At 34.4% G+C, this 13,282-nt stretch overlaps 1 protein-coding gene across 2 annotated transcripts in view; it reads right to left on the minus strand.

Moving 5' to 3' along the window:
• LOC149412748 (cholesterol transporter ABCA5-like) overlaps window positions 1-13,282 on the minus strand; it is a 175,568-nt gene that overhangs the window by 43,593 nt on the left and 118,693 nt on the right. For both annotated transcript variants that reach the window (XM_089645563.1, XM_089645562.1), the window contains exons 2-4: window positions 4,535-5,269; window positions 2,328-2,498; window positions 927-1,102 (exon numbers count right to left, since the gene is read on the minus strand). In XM_089645563.1, the coding sequence (XP_089501689.1) occupies window positions 927-1,102; window positions 2,328-2,498; window positions 4,535-4,645 (458 nt within the window). In that variant the 5' untranslated portion in view covers window positions 4,646-5,269. The remainder of the gene's footprint in view (window positions 1-926; window positions 1,103-2,327; window positions 2,499-4,534; window positions 5,270-13,282) is intronic.

Here is a 13,282-nt window from a genome sequence, read left to right on the forward strand (position 1 = left end):
GCAAAGTTTTAAGGGTATACGAATTTTGTCATTTATTTAGTGCATATTAATACTTTTTATCTGTATTATAACTAAATAAGCAATGTATTGACACTTTAACAGCCGTTCACGAGCCTCACTCATGAACTGTTTTTTTTCCTCTTTGTTAAGGGCTATTGTCGGCCATTTTAAAGTTGGCCTTCTATGGTTTGCCGGCATTTTCCAGCATCATTGTAAGGTTTACAATAAATAACTTTGTTAAAAAACAAAGTTTTTTTTTATCATGATACATCTATTTAAAAATGTATTTTAAACCTTTAAAAAAAAAATTGGGTTGGATAAGCATTGTACCTTCCTTCCCAGGTACTGAGTCAACCGCGCTACCCACCTTGCCAGATGCCGATCGGGTAGGATCGACAACTTAATTAGCTGCTGTGTTTCAGCTCGATTGAATGTTAGGAAGCAGTTTCATTTCCGCTTCCAAATTTGCATGCATTCATTATCGAAAACAAAATTGAGATTCAAATATTTAAAAAAAAAAATAAACATATTTTTTCTTTATTTAAAAATCAACCTGCAAAAAAGTTACACTGATTGAAATAAAAAAAAAAAATTAATCACAGTATAATTTGGCGCACTGAAGAGGCGGTGCGGGCGATGCTTCGTTTCTTTGCACCCGCGTAACACACGTATATAAATTTCCTATGTATGTGTAGCCTAAGCATTCAGCTACAGGTTGCGATAACGGGGATCACGAAAAGAGCTCGTAATTTTAATATAAACAGTACGAAACTCGATATCTGTCTTCTAGGAAAAAAAAGTCATGAGTGAGGCTCATAAACGGCTGACAAAGTGTTAAAGTAATTAAAATGCGCAGCTGTTAAAGTGTTAATATTGGTGAATTTTACAAACCCATCAATCTATCTCTAATAATGTAGTGTACTGACTTTAGTGGAGAGTTTGGCTGCATGGGGTTGGTGTGGAAGATGACGGCCATGGGGATGGAGTTGGGGCGGCTCCAGTACTCGGCCAGCAGGTGTTCCTGGCTCGGAAACAGTTTCCAGGTTATAGGCAGCAGCTCTGGTATTATCTGCAGCTGGGCGTTCACCTCGTCCAGAAATTCCTGGGATATTAAATAGTCATGTTTTATTAAGTTCGTTTTAGAAGAAGACCTACAGGGTGCAGCAAAACAGATTCTTTTTTTAAGAGCCATTAAAAATAAAACGGCTCAAGATGTGATACACATCTTCGGATCTACCGGATCTGCCCTGATGATGGACACTGCAACGCTGTCCGAAACGTCGGCTAAAGAAGGAGTTAGCGCAACACGGCATAACACCCCAAAAACAAACAACAAAAAAAAGTATAAAATAAAGTCACTATCGGTGTCTGTCTGTTTGTGCGCTTGTTCTTCTAAACTACGCAACAGATTTTGATGGGGAGGGTTTTCACTATCTTTTAGAGATTTTTTTATATAGATATATATAAAAATGAAAATTATATTTATAGAAAGTAAAGAATAGTCGAAGTTTTGTAATCAAGTTGTAAAAAAAATATTTTTGGGCACTTACATTGATAACGCTGGCTAAACCTTGTGAGATACATCAAAATAATGTACTACGGAATTGTATATCTTAAACAGGCCTACAGAAAAGTATATGATAGTATATGTCTATCTCCTAAGGATAAACCTCAGCAATGCCGAATACAAGTCAGCTAGTTATGTATATTGAATTATGATTGTAATTTAAAGATTGAATTATGTTAATGTTTATGTTGAATCGCTTTTGTAGATTTTTAATAAGACATTGAATACTGTTCACACATCACCTTTCAAACATGGTTTTCTTTTTGTATAAACTTACTCCTTCCATAAACACGAGCTCCTGGAGCTCTCCTTATGGAGTAGTAGAATAATTAGGAAAAATTAATCTTAGATTTATTCTGTTATAAGTTGAAATCTTATATTATTTTGTGTGATGTTGCGCTGAAAGGAGTGTATGTTATTTGTTAGTCGCGAGACTTCGGAACCTCCGAAGTTTGCCGAAGGCGGCTAGGGGCCTTCAGTACGGGCGTTGCGCGTCGCCAGATCAAAACTGCCCGCTCCTCGAGCTAGACGTATTGTTTATATCTACAATAAAGTTCCACTGTTCAGAAGAACCTACACATTTTATTGGAAAATACTCATCTTCCACGAGCATCTTAGACAGGAGAAAAGGGCGGAGAGATACCGTTTGAATACCCACGACGGTATATTACATTTTGTAATAAATAAAAATAGAATATTAGCTCAAAGCTTTGTATTGTTGTATGAATAAAATTACAAACAGGTAAAAGTAAGATCTTACAATGGTCTCCGTGGTGTTAGGTACAACCGCTACCGTGTAGTTGTCCACCAGGAAGTGCTGGAAGAGATGAGCGTCGCCCCGCGGCGAGGACATCTCCGGGAAGTTGGGATTGGGCACCAGGATCTTCATGATGATCAGCACACCCAGCGAGTACAGCGGTACCAGCACCTCCTGAAGATTCAAGAGAAGAAGCAACATTTAACAAGATGTAATGCACTTGATTGTTATAATATCGATAATAGGTTTTGGTCTTAAACCACCAAAAACGTCTTTGCTATATAAACAGTTAGAGTAATGAAATACCAACCTAACCAAATTTACCTCAGCTGTATATTTTTAATTTTACTTATTTAACATTGACTTCTTTAAACTAACCTAACTTAACCCAACATTATATCAAATAACCTAACCTAACACGTAGGTACATTTATAAAATATGTAAACTAACCCAACATAGTTTAAAAAAAATCTTAACCTAAAATATGTTAACCATAACCAAATATCTTTGACGATAACCTAACCAGTGTTATAGGCTTCAGCTGTAATTGATAACCAGATCTGCTAGCCAGGCACTAGCCGAACTTTATCTTTCCCATCTTTTTCTCTCTCTATTATAACACTGGTTAGGTTATCGTCAAAGATATTTGTTTATGGTTAACATATTTTAGGTTAGCAATTTTTCTAAAATATGTTGGGTTAGTTTAAAGACCCTGGGTCTTACAGCACTCGGCTTTTGTCGATTCCTTACCGATCCATGGGATGATGGCCTTAGAATACAAGATTTCTTGTTTCAATTTTGTTTTCTCATCACTTAGGAATAAAAAAATAAATTAAACAAAAATGGCAATTATTTTACTAAAGATTGGGGTAAAGTTGTATTGTAGAAATACTGTTCTATTCTTAGAAAGAAATTGCGTAAATTCAAAGAGTAAGTATTGTATAAATTTCGAAGTCTTTCGCCAAAGCAGTAGATTAATGTGGCTGACATTTCGTTGCCTTTTATAAGTCAGTTCGTAGACATGATTCCAGTATCTAGTCAAACGCTGGGTATCAAATGCTAAGGTTAAGTATATCTTTAGGCGTACCATTTGTTTAATTTAGGTTTTCATGGCTTGAGTTTTTAAATGTCCATTTTTTATTGCTAGAACATGTAATAATTATATGTCGGTACTAGGAAATGCCATCTTGAAATATTATGAAGCGGAAATCTGTGTGGATGAAGCAGTAAAAACTCTACGAGAAGCTCTAGCATTATGAAATTTATGTAAGTTTTATGCCAGCACTAGGAAATCAGACATCTGTGTGCATAAAGCAGTGGTTGAAACTCTTAAACGTTGAGCTCTGTCATCATGAAATTAGTGTAGCTTTTTCTGTCTGAAATTCCTAAGCCACAAGCATTATTCGTTTAGATTTGTTAGTATTATCTTCTTCTTCAATGTTGTATTATTTGTTCAGCAGTAATAGGAAGGAGATGCCAAGATGAAGGTTTGAAAGTTCCTGGCTGAAACTAGATCTGCTTATTAAACATAGCAAGAAGAATTTCAAGAACATAAAATTTTCCATGGAAAATTTAGTAATTTATTGTAATTACTAGCTGAACCCCGCCACGCGTTTCTGTGGCTCAGTCTATCTGTGCAGATAAAAAAACAAACATAGCATGTGATGCTTTTACGTTCAGATTATGCTGTTTTTCAAAAAAGCTTGTTTTTACCTGTCATAGTAATGTATAGATTCTATGTCCGCAAATTGTAAAATTCACCCGCCATAACACAGGGTCATCCCTAGCATGGAGGGTGAAACATCAGAAAAAGCCACATGTACTCTCTAAATCATGTATCAATAAAATTAAAATAAATAAATAGTTGACATCTATATAATATAGATATATATAAACACATGTTTTCGAATGCAACATTGTATCAAAATTTCAAAGCAATCAGAGAACATTTTTCGGAGATTTAAGAACTTTTACGAACGAACATTTATATTTATATAGATGATAATATGACAAAAATAATCCCAAATACAATTATTTGCCAATGATGCCAATCTGTATACATCCATAAATACCCTAAATGATTATCAAATATAGCGTAGCTATCGATTGTCAAAATAACCTGTTATTTTATTAATATAGGTTATCCAATGATGTTGAAATACCCCCTATGTCTGCAATGACTTTTATAAAGGTCATTATGCCAACTCACCGCAATTGTTTTCCTCGTGTCCCTTTTCTTCAGGTTGACGTTCCTAACCAGCATGGCCTTCAGCTGCATGCAATACAAACTCCTAGAAGCCCCCGGCCTGCTGGCCGCCATCTTGTTTTCTGGTTGCAGTCTGGATACAATGTCAACGTCTCGTGGGTCTGTCTGTTCTGGTTGTGGGCGTCTTGTGTATGTTATTGTAAAAAGGCCGGGAGTGTTGGGATGATGCTAACCCCTTTTATGGCTATATTGATATTTGTTTGTTTATTTAAGGTTATGTTATCTAACTGTGTGAGGTTGTGTTTTCTGGGCACGTTGTTTGTTTGTGATGGTTTGAGTTTTGTGGTTTTATTGATGATTCTTATTGAATATTTTAGGTTATGTTATGTTTATGCAGGAATTTGGAAGTCAGATCGTGTTTTGTCTGATTTAGACTGAATTAGAGTGAGGTTATGTTATTTTTTCTGAGTATGTTGATTATTTGACGGTTTGAGTGGGTGGTTATGAGTGTGAATGATTTGACTTATATGGTTATGAGTGAGATGGTTTGAGTTGTGTGGTTATGAGTGGGGATGGTTAATGTGTTGTTATGGGTGGGGATGGTTGTTGTTGTAGTTCTCGTGTGGGTGTATAGTGAGCGGGGTCCTGCGTGTCAGTGGGAGGCCCCGGGCCTAGGTTGAGGCCCTGCCTCTGCTGGCTTTGAGCGTGGATCGCATCTCGGATCAGGCCCTCATGTGGCTGTAATAAAGAGAAAAAAACGATATTAAAATTTGTGGGACAATGTCATTCCAAATTAAGGCATTTTGTAGGGTTGAAGGGAGTGGGGAAGGGAATGAAATGGGGAAGAGGAAGTTTGGAAAGTAGGTATCTGGCTCTTTAGAGGTGTTCTTCAAAAATACAGCTAAAGCCAGTAATATAAATAAACACACTAGATCGATATCTTCGGGCTTTTTGTATGAAACAAATTGGTCCTAAAAAACCATAGATATGCCAATATATAGACAGGAAAATTCTAATTCGGAGCCTACTTATTATACTATACACCAATGAAAAACTCTGAAAGTTTATTCAATAGACTTTCAGAGTTTTTCATTGGTGGATATAGTTAGGCAATCATATGAGGTCACGATATTTTGAGTCCAGTCTTCGATCGCAGTTATACCCCCCTGGCCAGTAATTACTTATTTATTTATTTTATTTATTCATTTTTGGGAAATCGACAGTTTACATTTAATCAGTTTGTACATAAGTATTATATAGTAAAATAAAACCAATTATGGATTTCGCCCTTGTGACTTTAACTGAGACAGCATAATATGGAATAAGTTATTTAAATTTGTGAGAAATGAATATGAATTAAAAAATTTATACAAAACAAAGATTATATAAAACGAAAAATTTACAAAACAATACATTTATAGCCGAGGTTGTAGATATAAATCAAATCATAATAGAGATATAAACAATAGAGACATAAACATTATTCACAAACCATCAGAGAAATATTCTTTTATGGACCTCTTGTATTTGGTAAGTTCGCAATTGAAAACATCAACCTTGGATAATACGCTATTGTAATTATTGCATAGTCTGTTCAGGCAAAATTTCTGATTAGAGTTCGTTTTGCTTTGATCAACCTTGAACAGAAAAGTTACTTTACACACAGTCATAATTAATGAACTAATGTTTAAAAATACCCATAATTTTACTGGATAGGTACTGATAGTTATTTTTACTAAAAAAATTCCTTAATTTTTAATTGCAATACAATACATTCACAACCAACTACCAGACACACAAACTAACCAATAGGATGCATGATTTAGGCAAAAAGTTTGGGGGTACCTACTATTGATATATTTACGTACCCCATTTATAAAAGTAAGGGTAATCTATACCAGCTCTTTGTTGAATCCTCCAAATTATTTTTTTGTTTCTATTTTATTTTTTCATATTTGGTTTATCCGTTTAATGATATTTTGTGCTTTAAAAACTTTGTGTTTAATATTTGACAGCTCACTAGGTATATTCTGTTCTTATAATCCCTCTAACAGCCCAGCTGGGTGTAAAACCAAATAAAGTTTTGGGAGAGGATGGGTGCACTCCCCCACCTTTCTCTACCCCATCTCCTTCCCCTCCCTACTACCTTCAGCCTCATAACATCCCCCAGTTGGGGATACCATAGTTTCACTGAGCAGTTTAGACTCTTGTGCGGTATTCACGTAAAAAATATTTTAAAGCATATCTTGGAAAAAGTATTTTTTCATAAAATAATTGAATTAGCGCCATCTATGAACAAGTAAACAAAGAATTCTTTTAAGTATACCGTTTAAAATAATATACAGTATATTTACGACACATTTCAGAGTGGAAGATACTCTCAGTATCGTCCTGGTGTAGGACCACAAATTCAGAATTGAAAAGTTGCTTGAAATGGCTTTAGCTGTGTTTGATGACCAGATATGAATAACCAAGTACTTCCCCACCTTCCTCTACCCCATCTCCTTCCTCTCTGCTATACTTTCAGCCTCACAACATACCCAATTGGGAATGCCATAATCTCACTGGCTCCGTACGGTTGGAAGCAGTTGGGGCTCTTGTGCGATTTTCACATTAAAAAAATTCCCTTTAGCGTTGGCCTTTCCTACTCATTTTTATTAACAGGTGGTCACCAGATTCCACTAAAAAGCAAAACGTCAAATAATAACATTTTTTTAGTTTTCTTTATTTCAATTCAGTTTTGTTATGCCAATAGACTTGTATTGTATTCCGCGATTAATTTAATTAGAATTGAAGAACAGATTGAATAATTTATAAGGATTCCACGAAAACTCAACACGATGACAAATCAACACACCTTTTAAAAGCGATGAAAAAAACTAACCTATAAACCTAACCTATGTAAAATACAACCTAGTTTTGCTTCATCACTTTTATGACCTTTTAAAGCTGCGTTGAATTGTTATTTTGATGAGTCATCCGGTCACCATCACAAGTAATCTAATCTAATAAAGTATGTAATACATGTGTTGATTCTAGAACGTGTAGCGCAGTTTGCAGCAATCAGGTGTCATAGCGCCACGCGCGCTTTCGGGCTGTAATACTGCGCCAAGTGCTGTCACAATAATTGTACGATAGATTTTCTCTAGTCAAATGTGACTGTTTTGTATATTTTGTGGCATAGTTCGAATGAGAGACAAAAAATGTTAAAAATCGTGATACACGCAGAAAAATATGAACTCAACATGCAAATTCGTTAGGTTACATGAGAAACCTATGAATAATTTTGTCGAAAAATCGGGAAAAATTAACCCTTTATAATTAAGGCCCCGTAGTAAGCATTCAAAAATGGTTTGAAATGGAGATATGTAAATACGAATGTTAGAGGGAGCGCACTAATATTAAAAAAATCGATAATAATTAATTAAACGAAAATGGTGATAATATTTAATAAAACACGACTTGTTTGAAATAGATCAAAAATCTCTCGACAAATGTTTCATTTAAGGCGATGCACTACGTCGTGTAATATTTTAAATTGAGCCGCTATCAATAACACCCCTTACTAAGATGGCGATAAGTTTTAAATTCCCGCTTAACACCATCCGCCTGTTTTGATTTATGCAAGAAAAAAACATGGCTAAAAAGTGCCTTTTATTTTATTTTGTGGATGTTCAGGCATAAATATTTAATTTTTTTCCGATCATTTTATAAATAACTTAATTTTCCACATTACACAATAAAATCATAACCGAAAATGGGTTCGTAAGTAGGAGATTTTAAACTTTAACGCAGTTTTCATAGGCCTATACATTATTTTTTTCTGGGCTTATAAACAGACTTATATAAAAAATACTCGATTATATCAAAGGTCAAAATGTATTCTATTCGCAGTATTTAATTAAAGCATCTGAAACATTTCTAGGCGACCAAATTTTCAAACCAAAAACACATGATTTTGCATTACTACGTATGGCATCGCCTTAATTAAAGCATTGTTTCATGAACAGAACAAAACGTGTTTTTAATAATTTTCGGAGCTTACTTTGCGATTTTTTTTATCGAGGGAATTTCATGTAATTAACGTTTCGTCATTACAAATGTATACATATTATCTTCAAAAATTACTTCTTTTATTTGGAACTTAAAAACTCAAGGAGTTATCGAGAAACTTGTTATATACGTAGAAAAAATCAGGTATGCGGGGGCTTAAAGTAGAAATTCATTTGTATATCCTAAAACACTTTCGAACGGTGAGATTTGATGTTATAAAATTGCAGGTGACCCATAGACGAAATACGACACATCAACGAGGTGACCAGATTATGAAAATGACAATTCAACACACCTGATATGAGTCATGAAAAGTAAAGAAACTACAACAAGATTAATTAGTTTAGTAATAATAATAATTTTTTCCCATTTCTCTGGTGAGTTGACGTGTTGTTGTTCTTGTATTGTTTTGTATTTATTTTACTTATATAATGCACTTGCATAATGTTGATTGACTAGATAATCATTTGTGGAAAAGTGTGTGGAAGGGTTTAGTTTTTCCTATGGGGAAGATTTAACCCGGACAACAAAATCGGAAGCATAAAAAAAGGCTAATTTATATAGAGCCGTTTTCGTCAAAAATCACCTCACAAGTATATTTATTAAATAATTAATACTAGAACTACTGACTTAAAACTAGTGACTTACCTCTAAGACTTATATCTAGTGACTTACGACTAAGACCTATAACTACTATCTTAAAGACATATATATTTACATATGTAGAAACTTACAATTAACTTTAACTATAATCCAATTTTACTAGCACCAGAAGAAGAAATAGTACGAGAGCCCACGACCAAAACCATGTCTCATAGCAATACGGCAAAAACCCTATAAAATCGTTAGATTGTATGATTCTGAACCCGACTAGGTGTGTAGTAACGGTCGAAAGTGTAGCAACTGCGTGGGAGGCCATTTCTGCTGTGTCAAAAAAAAGACAGTCGGTATTATAGCAATACGTCTGATAGTGAAAATGTACATAGATTTTATAATTGTATTACGAAAAAGTTTGTTTTCAGACATTTTGCGCGTAGCATATAGCCTGAGCGGATTTTTGAAAATGTCAACAAATTTAGCCGACCTGTATCATAGCAATACGGATAATTTTTTTTTCAACTTTTCGTATTGCTGCCATGATTACCAAAAACCTGTTTTCAGACACTTTAAGTGTAGCATATACTCCCAAAACCGAAAATAACGTTTCGGAGTCGCCTGGCCGACGCCTCTGTTAAATGTTTTTTTTTAATTTACAGCCTTCATAGATATTCAAGAATCTCCCTTGTCTATTATATGTACTTTGACAGATGACAGATGTCATTACTTATTTCTTTTGTAAAAGTTACTCAAGTGTGCTTTAAATAAAACCAAAACTATCAAATCAATCAGTTTCAATTCCCGGCGTTACATTGATGTTTCACGTTTATACGAGACATTGGGATCCACTCTGGCAAAATCTTTTACCTGCTTTCCATGCAATGACCGGCTGCGATTATAATCCCGCGTTATATCGCAAGGGTAAAAAAAGACCATTGACGATGCTGAAAAATTCGAAACGCTATCAAGAAGCTTTCGGTGATTTGGGCAGCTATACTTCTGATAGTGACAAGGTATTCCCCGTTTTGGAAGAATTCACGTGCAGATTGTACAACGAAAAAAAAATTAATAACATCGATTTAGCTCGACTCAACATTTTTTCGAAGACATATAAAATTAAAAACGACGAGGCTTCGACAACTCTGAATCTCCAGTTATCCAATTACGACGCCTGCAATCTGCCACCATGCAAAACGGAATTGGAGAAACATTTATTACGAACAAAATATATTGCACAAGTCTGGAGCAACGCTCATACCAAAACGCCAACCGAACTGAACCGTGCAGATTGCGGATGGTATGAAGACGAGGGACGATTTCAGTTTTCGTGGTTCTCTGGCAACCAACTACCTGAGTTGAGCAACGTTATTTTGGACGACAAATCATCATCCACAACAGGTACAGTTTACATGGCTTTTGCTGTTAATTTCATAAATAAGTTCGTGATTTTCACTAACGATGTTTATTTTACAGAAGAGGACGTTGAAGATCTCCCGAGCGACGTCGAGAGTGATTTCGAAGACGACGATTCCGAATCCGACAGCGATTGAATACGAGAATATTTTGTAACTTTGAATAAACCGTTTTTTTTTCAACTTCATCCCAGTTTCCTTTTGTGCGATTTATTTCAGTCCTTCAACTTCAATGTTACGGTTTCGGGTAAATTCTTTGTTAATTATCATCTAATAAATTCAGGGTCGCAACGTATTCATTGGTTTGTAACAGAAAATTCAAGATGCCTCAATACGATTTTTAAATGATATCTGAGTATCGAAAAGTTGTCTGATAGAGAAGGTGCTACACTTAATTTGTCTGATATAAATTTTTTGCACATGTGGACAACTTATTTTATCATGTCCAACAATTTTCAGACATATTGCTATGATACCGATCGGTAAAATTTGTTAACATTTTCAAAACGGTCTCAAAATTTAATGCGTTCACATTTCCGTCTGAAAATTGTTTTGTTCGCATCAAATAACCAAAATTTACTAATAAAAAAGATTTTCAGACGTATTGCTATGAGACATTTTTTTTGTCTCATTTTTAATTTTTTAAAGTGATTTTACGGGTTTGCGCTACACCACTAACGTCTGAAAAATATGTTTCCGGTATCTCAGAACTATCATTCAACTACAGTCTGCAAATCAGACATATTGCTATGATGCAGTTCGGTAAAATTCTTTGACAATTTTGAAAATTCGGTCAGATCAAACGCTACGCGGAAAATGTCTGATATTGGTATTTTCGAGTTCAGGATAATCGTATCTATCGATTTGATGCGGTTTTGGCCGTATTGCTATGAGACAAAAATTTTGGTCGTGGGCTCTCGTACTAAAAGAAGTTCTATTATATTAGTAAGGTGTTTTTATAATTAATTTTAGAACAAGGTGCAAAATGCGCTCAATGGGTTAACTGGATATATATCTGAAATGAATGAAGTGAATGAATGAAATTAATCATCAGTATTGATGTGTTATGTTCTCACTGATATTGTTTATTGTCCATTGGAAGGCAAGTCAATTATATGTTAGTTTTTTTTCATCTCTTTGACTTTATATAAAACCTTTTAAAAGGTGTTTTGAATTGTCATTGTGTTGAGTTATCATGGAACCGAATTCGCAAAGCCTTTATGTAGTGTAATATACTGTACTTTCAGCTCATAACGTTGTTTCCATCGTGAGCTACGCAGCTTTAAAATGTGAATTTATGTGGTGACAATTCGTAACATTCCCGCATGGTTTTTAACCAACTAAAGCAATTAAATTGTTCATTTAATCAAAAACACTAATTACAGTTGTAATTCTGTCTGTCTGTAGCTCCGGTTCAAGTAATCTAGAACATTGGTTTTGAATTTAAGTGTCATCATTTTCAAAATTGAAGATTTCAGGAAAGCGAGAAATTATCTACCAAGTATAAAATTTTTAAGAGGAAAATGTATGTAATATTTGAATTGTCATTTTAATTATTTTATTTTTTTATTATTTTTTTAATTTTTTTATTTGGTACAATATTTTTTTACATTTTAAGTTTTCCAGTAATGTAGGCCTCACTGGGTGGCTTTTCCGTGCTGAGGCCTTCATTTTATAATATGAAAATATAATCTACATAATACATTTAAAGAGAAAATAATACATTTAAAATTAAAAATACATAATAATATATTTAAAATTAAAAAATAATACATTGAAAATAATCTTGTGTGTTGGTGAGTGATGTGTGTTTATATTGGTTTTGTGTGTTACGTGTAGGTTTTATTTTTATTTTATGCTATGAAATTTTGGTAATATTGTCTTTTTTGTTCTTTAATCCATTTTGTAATTTTGTGTGTGAATTTATTTTTATTTTCCTCAATTTTAATTTCAAGTTTTAATTGAAAATGATTCGTAGAGAATTCAGACAATCCGTGATTTTTCACGGGTCTGTGCTAGTAATATTATTATTCTAAGCATAAGTTACTTATTATTTACAGTTATTACTATTTTGAAACAAGAGTGAGACGCCAACCATTTCATTGGAATTCGATGATGCAAACTCAGTTTTCAAAGATTCGTATTGGTCACAGTTTGGAAATCTGAAATCGATAATATATTTATTTGTTTTTCCGCAAAGTATTTTTCCTTCCCGTAACAAAAACAATGCACTGGTGACCGAGAAAACATCCAATATCCAATGACCCGAGAATACAGCCAATATTACATGGACCCATTCAGGCACGTGGAATGTGACGCACACTGAACAGAATAATCTCTAGAAGTGTGATTTTTTAATGTGTATACTGCATAACAGTTTCGACTGCTCTCAGCTGTCCGAAGTTCTGCTGCCCAAGTGAGTCTAGATATTCAGGGTTTTCCAATAAGAGGTGTTATTTTGATATTCAATCGTAAAAGATCAATGGTTTCGTTGCTTGTGTGGCACGTAGCGCCGTCTTGTTGAAAGTAAACGTTGTCCAGATCAATACCATCCAATTGCGGGCATAAAAAATCATTAATCATCTCTCGATAGCGCAATCCATTCACCGTAACTGTTGCCTTACTGTTCGACCTCATATTCGAAAAAGTAAGGTCCAATGACTCCGCCGGACCATAAACCGCACCAAAC

This window comes from Hesperophylax consimilis, chromosome 22 (genome assembly GCF_061612785.1).
Source record: "Hesperophylax consimilis isolate HC1 chromosome 22, BYU_Hcon_1.0, whole genome shotgun sequence".
Classification (NCBI taxonomy): Eukaryota; Metazoa; Arthropoda; class Insecta; order Trichoptera; family Limnephilidae; genus Hesperophylax; species Hesperophylax consimilis.